General features: G+C 40.5%; 1 protein-coding gene across 5 annotated transcripts in view; it reads right to left on the minus strand.

Moving 5' to 3' along the window:
• Positions 1 to 707: 707 nt before the first annotated feature.
• Rap1 (RAS oncogene family member Rap1) overlaps positions 708 to 23089 on the minus strand; it is a 168815-nt gene continuing 146433 nt past the window's right edge. For all 5 annotated transcript variants that reach the window (XM_071673018.1, XM_071673016.1, XM_071673015.1 and 2 more), the window contains exons 3-4: positions 11196 to 11324; positions 708 to 2850 (exon numbers count right to left, since the gene is read on the minus strand). In XM_071673018.1, the coding sequence (XP_071529119.1) occupies positions 2602 to 2850; positions 11196 to 11324 (378 nt within the window). In that variant the 3' untranslated portion in view covers positions 708 to 2601. The remainder of the gene's footprint in view (positions 2851 to 11195; positions 11325 to 23089) is intronic.

A 23089-nucleotide genomic window follows, 5' to 3' on the forward strand; every position in this document is an offset into this window, starting at 1 on the left:
CGGCTGTTCATCACTTCCGTCGTGTGGACAACATTCACAGGCAGGCCCGCCAGAATTTGCCCGTTAACGGGCAAACCCGCCGATCAGGCCCGCTCGTGTAGACAGGCCTTTACACACATTCACACAACTTCTCCTTCAGCCCAAGTGCAATCCCTTCCTTTGCTCTTGCCTTTACTTTACCCCTGGACTTTATCTTAAGTACATGCCCTAATCATAGGTCCTCCTTTCCATTAAATTCATTTTTATTCATAGCCAGAGCATCTAGTCCTCATCCCAAACATACAGCCGATCTCTCTTTTCATCTTCTTTACACCCACACACATTCACACAACAAAGTCAGTCTTCAACAAGGATGAACACTCTTTGCTTGATTCCTCCACCTATGCCCGCTTCCAGATAATAAAATACAAAGAAAGTAAGGTTTCCAGTATACCGACACACCTTCATATGCAGGAAATACGCAAGGGTAGTATTCTTTTCCCCTATCGCCAGGGATAAAAAAAAAAAAAAAAAAGAATGCAATTGCAAAATTCTACCATTCTAAATGCAGTAGTGCTGATCTAAGGTGGATAAACTGAGCAAATTTCTTATTTATGCAAAAAACAATTGGTTCATTCATATAAACATGGTAGAAATTCAAGTCCAAAAACAATGAACATGATATATCAAAGATCTTGTAAAAACAAGGTGAAAATCAAAGTCCAAAAAACAATGTACACGATATATATTTCACTATCAGATTGAAAACAAACAGTAAAGCTTTTCCAATATTATATAAAGCCGCTAATATTCTGATGGATTACTAACCAATTTAATCTTAAAATGACCCTAGAGTTATAAGACTAACAATATGTATCACATTTACTTAAAAAACACTACACAATTCAATTTAAAACTCTCTAGGGCTATTTTTCAGATAGGCTATATTACATGATAAAGAGTGGCATTTAAGTCAGTAGAAAACAATAATGTATAAGATACTGAAAAGTCATTGGTAAATTGCAATATTATGAAGCGTTGCATTGCAACATTCACCATTCATGAAGGAGCAGTTTGCTGTGATGGAGACGAGTGGTGGCAAGTGGCAGTGGCCAGAGTTGGGGCTCCCAAATGGTGGTGATGAATACTGGTTACCATTCATCCTTTATGGAGCTTCTGCTGTCCTTACTCACTCAACACTTACAAGGCTCACTTGGGGTTATATTAAGTCTGGTTTATATCAACTGTTTCTAGAATGACATAATATACAGAATAAGGTATGTACAAATTTGCCCTTGTTCAAGGCAAAAAATTATCCAAATCCCCTCTTCTTTATGAAGCAATTAGTCGACAGCAGAGCAGAAATCAAGTTGACAATTAGCACACAACATCACATCAAACTGCAGGCATTACCAGGATGCAACACAAAGATTTACATAAGACTGGGAAAACTTCTCCAACATATTCTTCTGGATACCTCTCCAGTTTTAAGACTGCTAGGAACTGACAGATTTTGTTCATTTCACTTCATCAAAGCTTATTTTGGCAGAAAAATATGAAAACAAGCATCAGTGAAGTGCATGATCTGTGAGAATTCAGTACACTCCCAGCATAAAGATGAACAAGCTGGATCAACATGTTCTCCATATCTCTTTGCAATACTTCCTCCTGCTACCTGATGCATGCCTCTTGGGTCCCTTAATAAGCAACTTGTGCGTAGTATCCTTACGCGGGTAACAAACTACAAGCTACTAAAAGGTACAAAATATTCCTTACGAATTCAAGTAACTGATCAAGAATTCATCAGGTTCAGAAGCCAAGTCCAAACTTCTAAGTGTGCCTGTAATGCATTATATCTTACAAATGTTATGAAATGGTACAATGAGGATGGACAGTGGAATTCATGTCTCTCAAAAAGAAACCAACTCTTTAATATTAGCAACAGCTAAATTCCATAATTTTGTGCTAGAAAAAATAGACTAGTGTAACTTTGGAAAAATCATGGATATTCAGTAAATTTTCTGAATCACGAGAGACTAAGAAATAAGAAAATATTGTTTGTAGCAGTTAAGCCTACATCACATTCTTGCAGATCAAATATTTCATAAACCACTGTGTTGTACTACCAACCACATATAGGAAACATCTGAATAACATGACTGTGCTCAAAATAACATAGCATTGCTAGCCTGAGCACATTTTCTGACAAAATCTTGCTATCACTTAAGTTAAATTCCTTTTTTTTAATATTCATACAAACCCTATCATGGAGTGCAAAACATGGGTTTGTATGTGGCACCAGCCTTTTTTGTTTCTGTCAAATTTTGAGTCAACTGGCAAGATATGCTTAACTGAATCAAGAGTTGCTTAGTCAGTGTCATTTAAACCAACAGCATTCTCTATCGGTAACTAAAAGAAATTATGCTTGAATCACTTACAGCCATGTGCTTCTCTATGGCATTTCCCATCGCTGATGACAGTAAGTACACCTAAATGTCCCTAGGAATGATCATTTTGCTGCATGCCTTGGCAATAGGATAAAACCAAATTTACACCTGAGAGGATGAAGGCGTAACATCCAAACATTCTTTACCTATTCTTAATATGAAACAACATTCAGCCTTATAAGAGGCAACACTGCCTACGACTACCAGTCTTTCTGTTCCCAATTTTTTCTGGGGACTTGCGGTTAATCTGTCGTACCAAGTCATAGAAGATCTCATTGACGTTGATCTTGGCTTTGGCTGAAGACTCTAGGAAAGCACAGGAGAAAGATTTTGCCAAGTTTAGACCCTGGTCTTTGCCAACAACACGTTCATCCTCCAAATCACATTTGTTGCCAACCAAAATCATTGGAACATCATCAGTGTCCTGAAAAGAAAGAATGGACTAAGAAAATACATCAATACATCTTTAAATGAACATAGTATGCTATGACGGTACCTTAAATATTATTATTTATTATACTTTGGATGGTATTGCAGTGGAATTTATTAAAAAAGTGGGTGACTGTATTATTGACTGGTTGGTAAGGTTATTCAATGTATGTATGACTCATGGTGAGGTGCCTGAGGATTGGCGGAATGCGTGCATAGTGCCGTTGTACAAAGGCAAAGGGGATAAGAGTGAGTGCTCAAATTTCAGAGGTATAAGTTTGTTGAGTATTCCTGGTAAATTATATGGGAGGGTATTGATTGAGAGGGTGAAGGCATGTACAGAGCATCAGACTGGGGAAGAGCAGTGTGGTTTCAGAAGTGGTAGAGGATGTGTGGATCAGGTGCTTGCTTTGAAGAATGTATGTGAGAAATAATTAGAAAAGCAAATGGATTTGTATGTAGCATTTATGGATATGGAGAAGGCATATGATAGAGTTGATAGAGATACTCTGTGGAAGGTATTAAGAATATATGGTGTGGGAGGCAAGTTGTTAGAAGCAGTGAAAAGTTTTTATCGAGGATGTAAGGCATGTGTACGTGTAGGAAGAGAGGAAAGTGATTGGTTCTCAGTGAATGTAGGTTTGCGGCAAGGGTGTGTGATGTCTCCATGGTTGTTTAATTTGTTTATAGATGGGGTTGTTAGGGAGGTGAATGCAAGAGTTTTGGAAAGAGGGGCAAGTATGAAGTCTGTTGGGGATGAGAGAGCTTGGAAAGTGAGTCAGTTGTTGTTCGCTGATGATACAGCGCTGGTGGCTGATTCATGTGAGAAACTGCAGAAGCTGGTGACTGAGTTTGGTAAAGTGTGTGAAAGAAGAAAGTTAAGAGTAAATGTGAATAAGAGCAAGGTTATTAGGTACAGTAGGGTTGAGGGTCAAGTCAAGTGGGAGGTAAGTTAGAATGGAGAAAAACTGGAGGAAGTAAAGTGTTTTAGATATCTGGGAGTGGATCTGGCAGCGGATGGAACCATGGAAGCGGAAGTGGATCATAGGGTGGGGGAGGGGGCGAAAATCCTTGGAGCCTTGAAGAATGTGTGGAAGTCGAGAACATTATCTCGGAAAGCAAAAATGGGTATGTTTAAAGGAATAGTGGTTCCAACAATGTTGTATGGTTGCGAGGCGTGGGCTATGGATAGAGTTGTGCGCAGGAGGATGGATGTGCTGGAAATGAGATGTTTGAGGACAATGTGTGGTGTGAGGTGGTTTGATCGAGTAAGTAACGTAAGGGTAAGAGAGATGTGTGGAAATAAAAAGAGCGTGGCTGAGAGAGCAGAAGAGGGTGTTTTGAAATGGTTTGGGCACATGGAGAGAATGAGTGAGGAAAGATTGACCAAGAGGATATATGTGTCGGAGGTGGAGGGAACGAGGAGAAGTGGGAGACCAAATTGGAGGTGGAAAGATGGAGTGAAAAAGATTTTGTGTGATCAGGGCCTGAACATGCAGGAGGGTGAAAGGAGGGCAAGGAATAGAGTGAATTGGATCGATGTGGTATAACGGGGTTGACGTGCTGTCAGTGGATTGAATCAGGGCATGTGAAGCGTCTGGGGTAAACTATGGAAAGCTGTGCAGGTATGTATATTTGCGTGTGTGTACGTATGTATATACATGTGTATGGGGGTGGGTTGGGCCATTTCTTTCGTCTGTTTCCTTGGCTACCTCGCAAACGCGGGAGACAGCAACAAAGAAAAAAAAAAAACTCACTGTCTCCCACGTTAGCGAGGTAGTGCAAGGAAACAGACGAAAGAATGGCCCAACCCACCCACATACACATGTATATAAATATACGTCCACACACACACATATACATACCTATACATCTCAACATATACAATATACACACACAGACGTATACATATATGCACATGTACATAATTCATGCCTTCTGCCCTTATTCATTCCCGTCGCCACCCCGCCACACACGAAATGACAACCCTCCTCCCCCCGCATGTGCGTGAGGTAGCACTAGGAAAAGACAACAAAGGCCACATTCATTCACACTCAGTCTCTAGCTGTTCATTTATAATGCACCAAAACCACAGCTTCCTTTCCACATCCAGGCCCCACAAAACTTTCCATGGTTTACCCCAGATGCTTCATATGCCCTCGTTCAATCCATTGACAGCACGTCGACCCCGGTATACCACATCGTTCCAATTCACTCTATTCCTTGCACGCCTTTCACCCTCCTGCATGTTCAGGCCCCAATCACTCAAAATCTTTTTCACTCCATCTTTCCACCTCCAATTTGGTCTCCCACTTCTCGTTCCCTCCACCTCTGACACATACATCCTCTTTGTCAATCTCTCCTCACTCATTCTCTCTATGTGGGAAAGGGGAGAAAGAATACTTCTCACGTATTCCCTGCGTGTCGCAGAAGGCAACTAAAAGGGGAGGGAGCAGGGGGCTGGAAATCCTTCCCTCCCATTTATAATCTTCCAAAAGAAGGAACGGAGATGTGGGCAAAGTGAGGATATACCCTTTAAGGCTCACTCCTCTGTTTTTAGTGCTACCTCACTAATGCAGGATGAGGCAAATGTGTAAGAAAAAAATATACATAGGGTTGTACATTGGAGGGTGAATGTGTTGGAAATGAAATGTTTGAGGACAATATGTGATTTGAGGTGGTTTGATTGTGTACGTTATGAAAGGGTAAGAGAGATGTGTGGAAATAAATAGTGTCTGGTTGAGAGAACAGGAGAGGGTGTGTTGAAATGGTTTGGACATATGGAGAGAATGGGTGAGGAAACATTGATAAAGAGGATCCATGTGTCACAACTGGAGGGAAGAAGGAGAAGCAGGAGACAAAACTGAAGGTGGAAGGATGGAGTGAAAAATATTTTGAGCGATCGGGGCCCGAAAATACAGGAATAGAGTGAAGTAGAAAGATGTGGTATACTGAGGTCGACATGCTGTCAAAGGACTGAACAAGGGCATGTGAAGCATCTGGGGTGAACCATGGAAAGGGACCTGGATGTGGATAGGGAGCTGTGGTTTCAGTGCATTACGCATGACAATTAGAGACTGTGTGAGAACGAATGTGGCCTTTTTTGTCTGTTTTCCTGGTGCTACGTCACTAAAGTGGGATAGCAATGCTGTTTCCTGTGGGCCGGGGTAGCAACAGGAATGGATGAAGGCAAGCAAGTATGAACATGTACATTCATATACATGTATATGTCTGTGTATGTATATGTTGATATGTATATGTGCATATGTGGGCATTTATGGCAAGCAAGTATGAATATGTACATTTATATACATGTATATGTCTGTGTATGTATATGTTGATATGTATATGTGTGTAAATTTTAGGGAGAATAAAAAGATGTTCTGGAAGGAGGTAAATAGGGTGCGTAAGACAAGGGAGCAAATGGGAACTTCAGTGAAGGGCGTAAATGGGGAGGTGATAACAAGTAGTGGTGATGTGAGAAGGAGATGGAATGAGTATTTTGAAGGTTTGTTGAATGTGTCTGATGACAGAGTGGCAGATATAGGATGTTTGGGTCGAGGTGGTGTGCAAAGTGAGAGGGTTAGGGAAAATGATTTGGTAAACAGAGAAGAGGTAGAAAAAGCTTTGCGGAAGATGAAAGCCGGCAAGGCAGCAGGTTTGGATGGTATTGCAGTGGAATTTATTAAAAAAGGGGGTGACTGTATTGTTGACTGGTTGGTAAGGTTATTTAATGTATGTATGACTCATGGTGAGGTGCCTGAGGATTAGCGGAATGCGTGCATAGTGCCATTGTACAAAGGCAAAGGGGATAAGAGTGAGTGCTCAAATTACAGAGGTATAAGTTTGTTGAGTATTCCTGGTAAATTATATGGGAGAGTATTGATTGAGAGGGTGAAGGCATGTACAGAGCATCAGATTGGGGAAGAGCAGTGTGGTTTCAGAAGTGGTAGAGGATGTGTGGATCAGGTGTTTGCTTTGAAGAATGTATGTGAGAAATACTTAGAAAAGCAAATGGATTTGTATGTAGCATTTATGGATCTGGAGAAGGCATATGATAGAGTTGATAGAGATGCTCTGTGGAAGGTATTAAGAATATATGGTGTGGGAGGCAAGTTGTTAGAAGCAGTGAAAAGTTTTTATCGAGGATGTAAGGCATGTGTACGTGTAGGAAGAGAGGAAAGTGATTGGTTCTCAGTGAATGTAGGTTTGCGGCAGGGGTGTGTGATGTCTCCATGGTTGTTTAATTTGTTTATGGATGGGGTTGTTAGGGAGGTAAATGCAAGAGTCTTGGAAAGAGGGGCAAGTATGAAGTCTGTTGGGGATGAGAGAGCTTGGGAAGTGAGTCAGTTGTTGTTCGCTGATGATACAGCGCTGGTGGCGGATTCATGTGAGAAACTGCAGAAGCTGGTGACTGAGTTTGGTAAAGTGTGTGGAAGAAGAAAGTTAAGAGTAAATGTGAATAAGAGCAAGGTTATTAGGTACAGTAGGGTTGAGGGTCAAGTCAATTGGGAGGTGAGTTTGAATGGAGAAAAACTGGAGGAAGTGAAGTGTTTTAGATATCTGGGAGTGGATCTGTCAGCGGATGGAACCATGGAAGCGGAAGTGGATCATAGGGTGGGGGAGGGGGCGAAAATTTTGGGAGCCTTGAAAAATGTGTGGAAGTCGAGAACATTATCCCGGAAAGCAAAAATGGGTATGTTTGAAGGAATAGTAGTTCCAACAATGTTGTATGGTTGCGAGGCGTGGGCTATGGATAGAGTTGTGCGCAGGAGGATGGATGTGCTGGAAATGAGATGTTTGAGGACAATGTGTGGTGTGAGGTGGTTTGATCGAGTAAGTAACGTAAGGGTAAGAGAGATGTGTGGAAATAAAAAGAGCGTGGTTGAGAGAGCAGAAGAGGGTGTTTTGAAATGGTTTGGGCACATGGAGAGAATGAGTGAGGAAAGATTGACCAAGAGGATATATGTGTCGGAGGTGGAGGGAACGAGGAGAAGAGGGAGACCAAATTGGAGGTGGAAAGATGGAGTGAAAAGGATTTTGTGTGATCGGGGCCTGAACATGCAGGAGGGTGAAAGGAGGGCAAGGAATAGAGTGAATTGGAGCGATGTGGTATACAGGGGTTGACGTGCTGTCAGTGGATTGAATCAAGGCATGTGAAGCGTCCGGGGTAAACCATGGAAAGCTGTGTAGGTATGTATATTTGCGTGTGTGGACGTGTGTATATACATGTGTATGGGGGTGGGTTGGGCCATTTCTTTCGTCTGTTTCCTTGCGCTACCTCGCAAACGCGGGAGACAGCGACAAAGCATAAAAAAAAAAAAAAAAAAGTATATGTGTGTATGTGGGCGTCTATGTATGTATATGTGTATATGAGAGGATATACCATTCTTCGTCTGTTTCCTGATGCTACCTCACTGACGTGGGAAACAGCACTTATGTATACTGGAAAAAAAGATACAAGTGTTGCATGTGCTAAGAGATCCAGAAATTACCTCAGCATTACTGAGAATGATTGTGCATCATGAGCATGGGGAGAGTAGTTTGGAGCTCATGCAAGCACCTTTGTTACTCCCCAACTACTTCCAGCCTCATTGGAACATGATAGGTTTCCAAAACTTGTTAGTATTTCATTCCTTTATGTGGAAGCAGCAGCTGGGTATGAAAAAGGCGATATGATGTTGAGCCCATAAAATAGATGCCACACGATAAAAAAAAGTAACACCTAATCAGCCTGAGAAAAACACATATTGTTGCCTCAAACCCCATAATTTTATAAATGGTATATATTACATTTTTTTTTAAGAGGATGTGTGGGGTGTCGAATGTGGCCCATAAAACCACCAGGTCATTCTGATGAGTTGGAGATTACACGGTCTTTAATAACCATTCATCTAAGCATGTATATCATTAAGAAGAAAACTAACTCTTTACATAACACACACATGTACATTAACAGAACTTTTGGTGGACCACCATTTGTCCACAAACTCATATGGGAGGAGAAATATTTTGTTGCTTTATGCAGGCTGCACTGTCTAAGGAATCTGTAATTCATATGGTAGCTCAAGCCTATTATCGTTCTTTCAGCTCTGAACAGATGTGTAAATCTTCCATATTTCAAGATATGGATCTTTCTTTTTAGGCTCTGGTCATGGACAAGTCAGCCTCAAGGCTGGGCCTTACATGAAATATGGAAAGGTTACAGAGAGGGAGAAAGAAGAGAAAAGGAAAAGTATTTACAAACTTTGGAGGAAGTGACAAACCTGTCTTTTAAAATGTGAAAGGTCACAGTTACAGGGAAAGACCCATTAGAGGGAAAAAAGTCCCAAACCTTCAATGTATTGGGAAAGAGCCAGTTATCAAAACTACCCACCCTTGAATTGCCAACAGCAATCATGTCATGCATCAGCTTGCCAAGCTGGCTAGTGGTGGGTGTAAATACACAGCAAGCTTGGAAGCAAATACCAAAGTAATACCAACAGGAGAGGGAAACTGAACCAACACTGCACTAACAGTCTGTTACATGTACTATCCCTTGTTTTCTTAAGCATGTTCCATCTAGTTGAATTTCTTTTTGTTCTATTGAAGTACATTGGAACTTTTGATGTTTCTTGTGAAGTCCTGTGAAGGAAAACTGAATTTTCAAATAAGTTCCTTTAACGTTATCTTGTTTCTTGCATGTTATCCATTGGCACAAAACCAGCCAAGGCCACTTTTAAAACATTACAGTACAAGTCAGCATTCTTCCTTATCCAGAAGTCATCTCGGTGGTAAACACCAGCAAACAAACCTCATCAAGTGCTTGAGATATGGTGTTCAAGCTAGTGAATTTAGAAAAGTGTCATTTGTTTCCATGCCAACTTCTGAACTTACACTTATATATTGCAAATCTTTCTATAAGCTTATCTCTAGTGAAGTAAAATTATATAACCACATGGATATCAGAAAGGTTAGTGATGGATGCATAGTGAGCTAACATTGCAGTGGTTGTCAAGATGCACTCATCTTATCCAGGTCACTGTCTTTTCTTTGTTTCACCCAAAACTCAACTACTGGCATTCTGTCTAAAACCACACATTCTCTCCCTGTCACACTTGACAATATCTAACTCACACAGCTCAGTCTTATCAATTCTAGATTTTCTTGTGGCAAGCACTATGCACTATCCCTATGTTTTGGCAAAATGGTAGGAGCAATAGATAGTAGTAGTAGTAGTAGTAGTAGTAGTAGTAGTAGTAGTAGTAATCACAAATATCAAAAAGTAGTAGGAAACATTGGGAGCAAGCACTACGCAGTAGCAGGTTTGAATTTGGCAGGAGCATCAGGTAGATGTCAGCAGGAATATTAGGTAGGAGCCTCAAAAAACACAGCGACAGAGTTGCCCTATCTCAGTGGTCTTTTAAGGATGAGGAAGTGAAGGCTAAAATATGACGCTAGAGTTCACCAGTTATGGAGAGACTTTCGATGGCACCCCCTACAGGATATTCCCAGAGGGAACAGGTGTCAGAGATATTAAATAGGGAGATAGATGAAAACACAAATTATAAAGAAGTGTGAAGGCAGGGATACAGTCTTCCACCTTGTGTGAGCTCAGGCTGGCTACCTCAATAGTGAACACAAATTGGAAGAACAAAGAGCACACTGAGGAACATGTAAAAGGTTCAACTGTCAGAAGTTCGGGGTGTTGTGGGTACAAGCACCCAAGCAAAGCAGTACCAGAGATAATGAACTAGTAAAGGGGGCTCAAATATTCAAGGCAATGGCTTTGGGTGCAATGATATGATTTCAGACTTGCAGAAATTTCATCTTACTCACTGTTATTGGGAACATACACAAGTTGGGGGACATCTACATGGGAATTCAAACACTTTTATCATCATTCAGTAAATGCACAACTTTTGCATGGTGAAAATGGCTGGGAGACATCTGAATCGTGACTATATTGATCCTTCAAGCTACAACTCTCTCTCATGATCTACTGTGCTGAACAGGCATTCTGATGACATAACCCAACCATGTGAATTGCAAACCTATCCTAAGTAATGGCAGCACCTCCTGGTAGGACAATACATAGCAGCTTGGCATGCTAAATTAAAAAAAAAAAAAAAAAATCTACAGCCATATACAAAGAATTCTAAAGGGGGATCAAAAACAGACTGTTGTGGACAGATGATGAGTGAATGGGTTAAGGCAAAATGAGCATGTGCGTTGTAAAGATCACAAGGTTACCATTTTACCTGGTATGTTGCTACCTCAAGAAATGTTGGCAATGAAATAAAATACCAGATTCTATCAAAACTTACTTATTTGATACTTAATACTGGAACATGACTGTACCTTTACTCTTAGTATTTGTTCACGTAGGTCTTGTAAATCATTGAAAGTGCTCTGTGCAGTGATGCTGTACACCAATACAAAGCCTTGACCATTCTTCATGTAAAGGTCACGCATTGCAGTAAATTGTTCCTGAAAATAAAAAAATTGTGTTAAACCCTAATTCTTTAATAGAAAAATATTGAAACACCACTAAATTTAAGCAATAATGACCAAAATAAATAAGAAGACTGAAAACCTTAATATTATGTTGCAAAAATATTTTTTTATTATCATATTTCTATATTATTTTGCTTTGCCGCTGTCTCCCGCGTTTGCAAGGTAGCGCAAGGAAACAGACAAAAGAAATGGCCCAATCCACCCCCATACATATGTATATACATACACGTCCACACACGCAAATATACATACCAATAAATCTCAATGTACACATATATATACACACACAGACACATACATATATACACATGCACACAATTCACACTGCCTTTATTCATTCCCATCGCCACCTCGCCAAACATGGAATAACATCCCCCTCCCCCTCATGTGTGCGAGGTAGCACTAGGAAAAGAAAACAGAGGCCCCATTCGTTCACACTCAGTCTCTAGCTGTCATGCAATAATGCTCGAAACCACAGCTCCCCCTCCACATCCAGGCCCCACAGAACTCTCCATGGTTTACCCCAGATGCTTCACATGCCCTGATTCAATCCACTGACAGCACGTCGACCCCAGTATACCACATCGATCCAATTCACTCTATTCCTTGCACGCCTTTCACCCGCCTGCATGTTCAGGCCCCGATCACTCAAAATCTTTTTCACTCCATCTTTCCACCTCCAATTTGGTCTCCCACTTCTCCTCGTTCCCTCCACCTCCGACACATATATCCTCTTGGTCAATCTTTCCTTACTCATTCTCTCCATTTGACCAAACCATTTCAAAACACCCTCTTCTGCTCTCTCAACCACGCTCTTCTTATTTGCACACATCTCTCTTACCCTTACGTTACTTGCTCGATCAAACCACCTCACACCACATACTGTCCTCAAACATCTCATTTCCAGCACATCCACCCTCCCCCACACAACTCTATCCATAGCCCATGCCTCGCAACCATACAACATTGTTGGAACCACTATTCCTTCAAACATACCCATTTTTGCTTTCCGAGATAATGTTCTCGACTTCCAAACATTCTTCAACGCTCCCAGGTTTTTCGCCCCCTCCCCCACCCTATGATTCACTTCTGCTTCCATGGTACCATCCGCTGCCAGATCCACTCCCAGATATCTAAAACACTTTACTTCCTCCAGTTTTTCTCCATTCAAACATACCTCCCAATTAACTTGACCCTCAACCCTACTGTACCTAATAATCTTGCTCTTATTCACATTTAACTTTCTTCTTTCACACACTTTACCAAACTCAGTCACCAGCTTCTGCAGTTTCTCACATGAATCAGCCACCAGCGCTCTATCATCAGCGAACAACAACTGACTCACTTCCCAAGCTCTCTCATCCACAACAGACTTCATACTTGCCCCTCTTTCCAAAACTCTTGCATTCACCTCCCTAACAACCCCATCCATAAACAAATTAAACAACCATGGAGACATCACACACCCCTGCCGCAAACCTACATTCTTCAAAGCAAACACCTGATCCACACATCCTCTACCACTTCTGAAACCACACTGCTCTTCCCCAATCTGATGCTCTGTACATGCCTTCACCCTCTCAATCAATACCCTCCCATATAATTTACCAGGAATACTCAACAAACTTGTACCTCTGTAATTTGAGCACTCACTCTTATCCCCTTTGCCTTTGTACAATGGCACAATGCAAGCATTCCGCCAATCCTCAGGCACCTCACCATGAATCATACATACATTAAATAGCTTTACCAACCAGTCAACAATAGTCCCCCTTTTCTAATAAATTCCACTGCAATACCATCCAAACCTGCTGCCTTGCCGGCTTTCATCTTCCGCAAAGCTTTTACTACCTCTTCTCTGTTTACCAAATCATTTTCCCTAACCCTCTCACTTTGCACACCACCTCCACCAAAACACCCTATATCTGCCACTCTATCATCAAACACATTCAACAAACCTTCAAAATACTCACTCCATCTCCTTCTCACATCACCCCTACTTGTTATCACCTCCCCATTAGCCCCCTTCACTGAAGTTCCCATTTGCTCTCTTGTCTTACGCACTTTATTTACCTCCTTCCAGAACATCTTTTTATTCTCCCTAAGATTTAATGATACTTTCTCACCCTAACTCTCAATTGCCCTCTTTTTCACCTCTTGCACCTTTCTCTTGATCTCCTGTCTCTTTCTTTTACACATCTCCCACTCATTTGCATTTTTTCCCTGCAAAAATCGTTCAAATGCCTCTCTCTTCTCTTTCACTAATAATCTTACTTCTTCATCCCACCACTCACTACCCTTTCTAATCAACCCACCTCCTACGCTTCTCATGCCACAAGCATCTTTTGCGCAAGGCATCACTGCTTCCCTAAATACATCCCATTCCTCCCCCACTCCCCTTACCTCCTTTGTTCTCACCTTTTTCCATTCTGTACTCACTCTCTCCTGGTACTTCCTCACACAAGTCTCCTTCCCAAGCTCACTTACTATCACCACCCTCTTCACCCCAACATTCTCTCTTCTTTTCTGAAAACCCATACAAATCTTCACCTTCGCCTCCCCAAGATAATGATCAGACATCCCTCCAGTTGCACCTCTCAGCACATTAACATCCAAAAGTCTCTCTTTCACGCGCCTGTCAAATAACGCGTAATCCAATAACGCTCTCTGGCCATCTCTCCTACGTACACATGTATACTTATGTATATCTCGCTTTTTAAACCAGGTATTCCCAATCACCAGTCCTTTTTCAGCACATAAATCTACAAGCTCTTCACCATTTCCATTTACAACACTGAACACCCCATGTATACCAATTATTCCCTCAACTGCCACATTACTCACCTTTGCATTCAAATCACCCATCACTATAGCCCAGTCTTGTGCATCAAAACCACTAACACACTCATTCAGCTGCTCCCAAAACACTTGCCTCTCATGATCTTTCTTTTCATGCCCAGGTGCATATGCACCAATAATCACCCATCTCTCTCCATCAACTTTCAGTTTTACCGAAAAATATTACTTTTTTTGTAAAACACAAAATACACAAAAACTTAAGTTACCAATGAATGATTAACCTATTACTTTAAATCAAAACTACAAACTGTGTGCAATTCTGCTATGTTTTCCAATGGCTCAGTCCTATCACAAGCATACAATAAAATCTACTATATAAAAGAAGGGAAACTAAGGTAATGTTTTTCTGTACATCAGCCTTTCCAAAAGGTTAAGAGGTGGGAGGTTATGACACTTCCTCTGAGGTTGGTAATATACTAACACAGCAAAAAGATAGCAATATGCAGTATTCATGGAAAAACAATATTAAGAGAATAATGTGGACTGTATGTACTGCATGTGCTAAAAATCTATGATTTAAAGGAAAGTTGTTGCATGTAACAATACAATGCTACAAAGAAAAAAAAAACTGTAATGTACGAGTGAATTAGATGTTACAACAATTAAATTCTTGGAGCCTACATGATTAAATGAAACCTGACCATAAGCAATGATACATCCATCCCCTGTGAGGTTGGCAATACATTACAAATAATGCAAAAAGATTAGCTGTAAGCAGTACTCATGGAAAAATAAAATTTATAGAATAAAGTGGACTAGAATGTACAATAGGTGCTGAAAATCTATAATCTAAAAGGAGGGCTGTTGGATATAACAAGGTAATTCTACAAAAATAGTAAAGTATTTGTGAAATTGATGTTAAAAGATAAATGCCTAGGTGTAAGAATAAGACAAATTAGGTGACGTCTATCTATCTTTATCTTTGACATCCATTTCGTTTGAGAACTCCCTCATGGGGGTCGTCAGGGCAAAAATCTCCATCACTGATGAACTAAGTGCCACTTCTTAGCCTTTACTGTCTCACCCTTAAGAGGCCACAAGCAGAGGGCAACTCTAACGCAGTTTTCAGAGGCTCCTACCTAATGTTCCCACCAATTATGTAACATTCCTGCCTAATGTTGCAACCTACTACTTTTACATAATGTTCCCAGCTGATGCTCCTATCTACTACTACTAACATTTCTATCTACAACTTCATTCTCCTGCTCCTACCATTTCCACAAAAGGCAGAACTAGCATAAAGCACTCACTGCAGGAAATTCTGGGGCTGCAAAAAATGTCTTCCGAGTGTTGTTGTCGAGTGCTGTGTGTGATATGGGGAGATATTGTATGTTTGTGGACAGAATGCCAGCAGCCCAAACGTGGGCAAGGCAGAAAGAAAAGATGGTTACCTGGGTTATGCGAGTGCAACTTGGAAAACTCTGTACAAAGACTATTTTTCATACTGAATAAGAATCTAGGGCTGAAATAATCTGGGTATCCTTAAATGGTGACATTTTACAAAGATCATATTTTTCATTCTGTATCTATCATGTATATGTTGACTAGAGGAAGCATTATGAGATATTTTCCACAATTAATTCAAGTACAGAAACGTTTATTATGTTTAAATACACTCCCCTTACAAACTTCCAGTCTTGCATTCTTTCTACATGACCAAACCACCTTAAGTGTTACACTTCACCCATTCTACCCACCACCATTCATGCCCTTTGCATTCCCTGCAATACTACATCTCTTAAACACCCCTTCATCATTCCATCTAATCAAACCAAATGCTCTTCCCAAATATCTCATTTCCACAGCCTGGATTCTTAACCTCGGCGACTCATTCCTTTTCCACATTTTGGCTGCATAGGTCAGGGTTGGGAGGACTATTTTGCATGATGAATATGAATCTGGGGTTGAAATGTTGTTTGGGCATCCTTAACACGTGTTCAACAATCATATTTTAAGATAATGACATTATCATTACCATATCTATCAGATATCTGTCAGCTAGGAAAGGTATCATGCAATATCTTACATAATTATTTCAGATATAGAAGCTTTTCATTATATTAAATTACTTTTTAAAACTATTCTCTGCAATCTTAGGTCTTAGGTATTCTTTAGAGGGTACTACATTTGCTTGAAAACCTCAGCATAAGGACAATTTTTCAAGCTAAATATGAATCTAGGTTTGAAATACTACTTGGGAGTCATTACGGCCTGTAGTTAATTGTTACATTTTAAGACTATCAACTAATCTGTTGGCTGGGGAAGGCATTATGAGATAATTTCCAAAATCATATCAAATCAAGAAGCATTTCCTAGTTATAATATAGTTTTACAAGAAAAATTTGGGGTGCTAATTTTTTTTTTTTTCAGTGTAATACACTTGCTTGAAAACCTCTTTACAAGGGATATATTTCATGATGAATATGAATCTGGGGGTGAAATATTGTCTGGCAGTCATTAACGCCTGCAATTAATAAATGCTTACAAAAAAGACTGTCACTATTCATTTCATACTTGTAAGGTATCTGTCTTCTAGAAGAAGCATTGAGATATTTTCTATGAATATTTCATGAATAGAAGCACTTCACTATTATACTACAGTCAAAGAAAAAATATGTTTTAGGGCTAAATTTTTTTCTTTTATTTTGCTTTGTCGCTGTCTCCCGTGTTAGCGAGGTAGCGCAAGGAAACAGACGAAAGAATGGCCCAACCCACCCATATACACATGTATATACATACACGTCCACACATGCAAATATACATACCTATACATCTCAATGTACACATATATATACACACACAGACATACATATATACACATGTACATCATTCATACTGTCTGCCTTTATTTATTCCCATCGCCACTTCGCCACACATGAAATAACAACCCCCTCCCCCCTCATGTGTGCGAGGTAGCACTAGGAAAAGACAACAAAGGCCAAATTCGTTCACACTCAGTCTCTAGCTGTCATGTAATAATGCACCGAAACCACAGCTCCCTTTCCACATCCAGGCCCCACAGAACTTTCCATGGTTTACCCCAGGGCTAAAAAATTTTCTTCATTACCTGCAATTACTGGTGCTTTTTGGAGTAATAAATTAGATTAAAACTACAACATAAAGACTATTTTTCATGCTGAATGAGAATCTGGGGTTGAGACATTGTTTGGGGTCATTAATGTCTGTAACTGATGATTACAGTTCAAGAGTGTCATTATTCATACCACATTTATTGGGTATCTGACTACTTTTCAAAGGGTACTAGATAAGCTTGAAAATGTTTGTATATGGACTATTTTCCATGCTGAATAAAAACTGGGGTTGAAATACTGTTTGGGGGTCATTAACACGTATAATCAATAATTACTTATAAAAAAGATCATGTCATTATTCATTTCGTACTCATCAGGCCTTTGTTGTCCTTTCCTGGCGCTGCCTCACGCACATGAGGGGGGAGGGGGATGTTATTCCGTGTGTGGCGGGGTGGCGATGGGGGTGAGTAAGGGCAGACAGTGTGAATTGTGTGCATGTGTGTATATGTGTGTCTGTGTGTGTATGTATGTGTGTACGTTGGGATGTGTGGGTGTGTATGTTTGCGTGTGTGGACGTGTGTGTGTGTGTGCATGTGTGTGGGGGTGGGTTGGGCCATTTCTTTCGTCTGTTTCCTTGCACTACCTCACAGGCACGGGAGACAGCGACAAAGCAAAATAAACAAAATATATAAATAACTTATCAGGTATCATCTGCAAGAGGAATCATTACGAGATATATAATCATTTCAAGTGCAGGAAGATTTTCATTAGAAATATTACAGTTCCTACAGAAAAAGTATCAGTTTTTGGAAAAAAATATTACCTGTAATTTTTAGTATCTTTCAGAGTAATAAATTCACTCAAAGAACAAAGTAAAAATACTATTTTTGATGCTGAATACAAATCTGGAGTTGAAATATTGTTTGGGATTCATTAATGCTTGGGATCAATGGTTATATTTCAAGAAGATCGTGTCATTATTCATATTGTATTCATCAAATATTTGTCAGCTAAGGGATGTATCACGAGATATTTTTCATGACTATTTCAAGTAGTAGGTAGTACTTGGCAGGCAGCCAAACGACCAGGGAGGTATATTACCAGCACAATCTGTATGGGTATCAAGAAGGTAAGTGACGGCTGTGTGGTAAGCCAGCACTTCAAGTGGTTAGAAAATTGCACTCCTCTGACCTAGGTAGCTGTCTTTTCTTTTTGCCCCACCCACACATGGACTTCTGACATTCTGTCCACAGACATAAAATCTCTCCTCGCCATACATAACACCTGACAATACTAAACTCACACAGCTCATTCTTCATAACTAGATTTTCCAGCAGAGCACTATGTGCTAGTCTTGCCTTTTGGCAAAACATGAGAATCAGTAGACAGAAGTAGGTAGGAACACTGAGGCTGGAGCATTAGGTAGAAGTAACAAGTAGGAGCATTAGGTCTTAGTTGTCAGTAGAAACATTATGCAAGAGCTTCTGCAAACACTGCGCTAGAGGTGCTCTCTGCCAGTGGCCTGTTAAGGGTGAGACACTGAAAGATTAAAAGCAGAACTGAAGTTCTCTAGTTATGGAGACTACTGCCATGGCTAAAACCTTGAGGAAGTTCCAGTTGGAACAGGCATCAGAAATAGAGAGAGATAGAATAGATAGATCATTTCAATTACAAAAGCATTTCATGTGTTACTGTTTTAAAAATGTTTTCTGGGCTAAAAAATTCCATGAACTATTACCTGCAATTTTTGGTATTTTCAAAGCATATGAGATTTGCTTGAAAACCTCAATACAAGGATTATTTCCCAAACTAAAATGCAATAATTTTTCATGCACCCTGGAAACAAAGTTTCAAAATACTCTGAAGTCTGTTAATTTTATGAATCAGCATAATTTCTTAATGAAGCAGATGTGCAACTAAACCTGCATTATTTGTCAAGATAGGGGATAGGGGAGAAAGAATACTTCCCACGTATTCCCTGCGTGTCGTAGAAGGCGACTAAAAGGGAAGGGAGCGGGTGGCTGGAAATCCTCCCCTCTCGTTTTTTTTTTTAATTTTCCAAAAGAAGGAACAGAGAAGGGGGCCAAGTGAGGATATTCCCTCTAAGGCCCAGTCCTCTGTTCATAACGCTACCTCGCTAATGCGGGAAATGGCGAATAGTACGAAAGAAAGAAGAATTTGGAACATTTACTACTCATAATAAACAAGTAAAGTTTCTGTTAAAAACAATATCGCTCATTGCAGAGTCACTTATAAAATACCGTTAAACTTTTGGTAATCGCATTTCACAAAAACACCCACAGAAGTACAACACTTGTTATGACTGGATATACTACAGAGTACCTCACAGGCTAGGCATTGGTACTTAAAAACAATGCCTCGCATATGAGGTACTCCACAAGAATTTCCAGCCATGACAAGTGTTGTGCTTCAGTAGGTGCTTTCGTGAAAGATTAATACTAAAGGTTTAATATCTGAAATAACTATTATCTTGTAAGAGTGACACTCCAATAAAAATCATTATGTAACATGAGGGTGCATTCAGCTTGTACTTCACATGGCAATTTTCCATTAACTCTGTCATGATGAGTGATCCTGTTTTCTTAACACTTAACAAAAAAAAAAAAAAAGGGTATATTACATTAGAAGTAAATGTTTCAGATAATCACAAACACTTCCCCCATATATGGAAATAATTTTGGCTGTAGTGTCCAGAAACAATGCTTGGTATGCTACAACAGGTTTAATGGCTATATATTTCACCTCAATGCAGTGGTGAACACTTTAAGTACTAGTTCTCATACAAGACCAACAACTCCCTCTTAAGCAGTTATCAGTCTAGGTCATTTAACTTCTAAAGGTTAAAGAAAATCTACCACCAAGTGGAATTCATACATGGAGAAACTCCACTGTGATTCCCTGCAATATAAACTAAAAACAAAGTTCATTTCTTAGTACCCAATTGCTTCTGCCACCTTAGCAAGGCTACATGGTTAGAAAAAATATGTCACTGGACAGACCTCTCAGGCTGTCATGAGTAGTGTACCAACAAGTGCCTACCATCCCAGCCAAGCTATGAAAAAGTTTTATCAATCACCTGGAACAATTCACATGCCCTATTCCTGATAACTCAATATAATCTTATGTGTACCGAATACAGAGATTTTGCTATTAAGAAACATACTAGTATCAACTAAAAGTAAGAATAATGAACACTTAGGATTTAAGACATGCTCTAGTGCAGAATTTTTCATAAAGGTTAATATTTATTTATTTTCATTTTGCTTTGTCGCTGTCTCCCGCGTTAGCGAGGTAGCGCAAGGAAACAGACGAAAGAATGGCCCAACCCACCCAGATACACAAGTATATACATACACGTCCACACACGCAATTATACATACCTATACATCTCAATGTACACATATATATACACACACATACATATACATATATACACATGTACATAATTCATGATACAGCGCTGGTGGCTGATTCATGTGAGAAACTGCAGAAGCTGGTGACTGAGTTTGGTAAAGTGTGTGGAAGAAGAAAGTTAAGAGTAAATGTGAATAAGAGCAAGGTTATTAGGTACAGTAGGGTTGAGGGTCAAGTCAATTGGGAGGTAAGTTTGAATGGAGAAAAACTGGAGGAAGTAAAGTGTTTTAGACATCTGGGAGTGGATCTGTCAGCGGATGGAACCATGGAAGCGGAAGTGATCATAGGGTGGGGGAGGGGGCGAAAATTTTGGGAGCCTTGAAAAATGTGTGGAAGTCGAGAACATTATCTCGGAAAGCAAAAATAGATATGTTTGAAGGAATAGTGGTTCCAACAATGTTGTATGGTTGCGAGGCGTGGGCTATGGATAGAGATGTGCGCAGGAGGATGGATGTGCTGGAAATGAGAGGTTTGAGGACAATGTGTGGTGTGAGGTGGTTTGATCGAGTAAGTAATGTAAGGGTAAGAGAGATGTGTGGAAATAAAAAGAGTGTGGTTGAGAGAGCAGAAGAGGGTGTTTTGAAATGGTTTGGGCACATGGAGAGAATGAGTGAGGAAAGATTGACCAAGAGGATATATGTGTCGGAGGTGGAGGGAACGAGGAGAAGAGGGAGACCAAATTGGAGGTGGAAAGATGGAGTGAAAAAGATTTTGTGTGATCAGGGGCCTGAACATGCAGGAGGGTGAAAGGAGGGCAAGGAATAGAGTGAATTGGAGCGATGTGGTATACAGGGGTTGACGTGCTGTCAGTGGATTGAATCAAGGCATGTGAAGCGTCTGGGGTAAACCATGGAAAGCTGTGTAGGTATGTATATTTGCGTGTGTGGACGTGTGTATGTACATGTGTATGGGGGGGGGGGTTGGGCCATTTCTTTCGTCTGTTTCCTTGCGCTACCTCGCAAACGCGGGAGACAGCGACAAAGTATAAAAAAAAAAAAAAAATAAACATAATTCATAGTCTGCCTTAATTTGTTCCCAATGCCACCCCGCCACACATGGAATAACAACCCCTTCCCCCCTCATGTGTGCGAGGTAGCGCTAGGAAAAGACAACAAAGGCCCCATTCGTTCACACTCAGTCTCTACCTGTCATGTAATAATGCACCGAAACCACAGCTCCCTTTTCACATCCAGGCCCCACACAACCTTCCATGGTTTACCACAGACACTTCACATGCCCTGGTTCAATCCATTGACAGCACGTCGACCCCGGTATACCACATCGCTCCAATTCACTCTATTCCTTGCATGCCTTTCACCCTCCTGCATGTTCAGGACCTGATCACTCAAAATCTTTTTCACTCCATCTTTCCGCCTAAAATTTGGTCTCCCACTTCTCGTTTCCTCCACCTCTGACACATATATCCTCTTGGTCAATCTTTCATCACTCATTCTCTCCATGTGACCAAACCATTTCAAAACACCCTCTTCTGCTCTCTCAACCACACTCTTTTTATTTCCACACATCTCTCTTACCCTTACATTACTTACTCGATCAAACCACCTCACACCACATATTGTCCTCAAACCTCTCATTTCCAGCACATCCACCCTCCTGCGCACAACTCTATCCATAGCCCACGCCTCGCAACCATACAACATTGTTGGAACCACTATTCCTTCAAACATATCTATTTTTGCTTTCCGAGATAATGTTCTCGACTTCCAAACATTCTTCAATGCTCCCAGAATTTTCGCCCCCTCCCCCACCCTATGATTCACTTCCGCTTCCATGGTTCCATCCGCTGACAGATCCACTCCCAGATGTCTAAAACACTTTACTTCCTCCAGTTTTTCTCCATTCAAACTTACCTCCCAATTGACTTGACCCTCAACCCTACTGTACCTAATAACCTTGCTCTTATTCACATTTACTCTTAACTTTCTTCTTTCACACACTTTACCAAACTCACTCAACAGCTGCTGCAGTTTCTTGCATGAATCAGCCACCAGCGCTGTATCATCAGCGAACAACAACTGATTCACTTCCCAAGCTCTCTCATCCACAACAGACTTCATACTTGCCCCTCTTTCCAAAACTCTTGCATTCACCTCCCTAACAACCCCATCCATAAACAAATTAAACAACCATGGAGACATCACACACCCTTGCCGCAAACCTACATTCACTGAAAATCAATCACTTTCCTCTCTTCCTACACGTACACATGCCTTACATCCTCGATAAAAACTTTTCACCGCTTCTAACAACTTGCCTCCCACACCATATATTCTTAAAACCTTCCACAGAGCATCTCTATCAACTCTATCATATGCCTTCTCCAGATCCATAAATGCTACATACAAATCCATTTGCTTTTCTAAGTATTTCTCACATACATTCTTCAAAGCA

Source organism: Panulirus ornatus, chromosome 18 (genome assembly GCF_036320965.1).
Source record: "Panulirus ornatus isolate Po-2019 chromosome 18, ASM3632096v1, whole genome shotgun sequence".
NCBI lineage: Eukaryota > Metazoa > Arthropoda > Malacostraca > Decapoda > Palinuridae > Panulirus > Panulirus ornatus.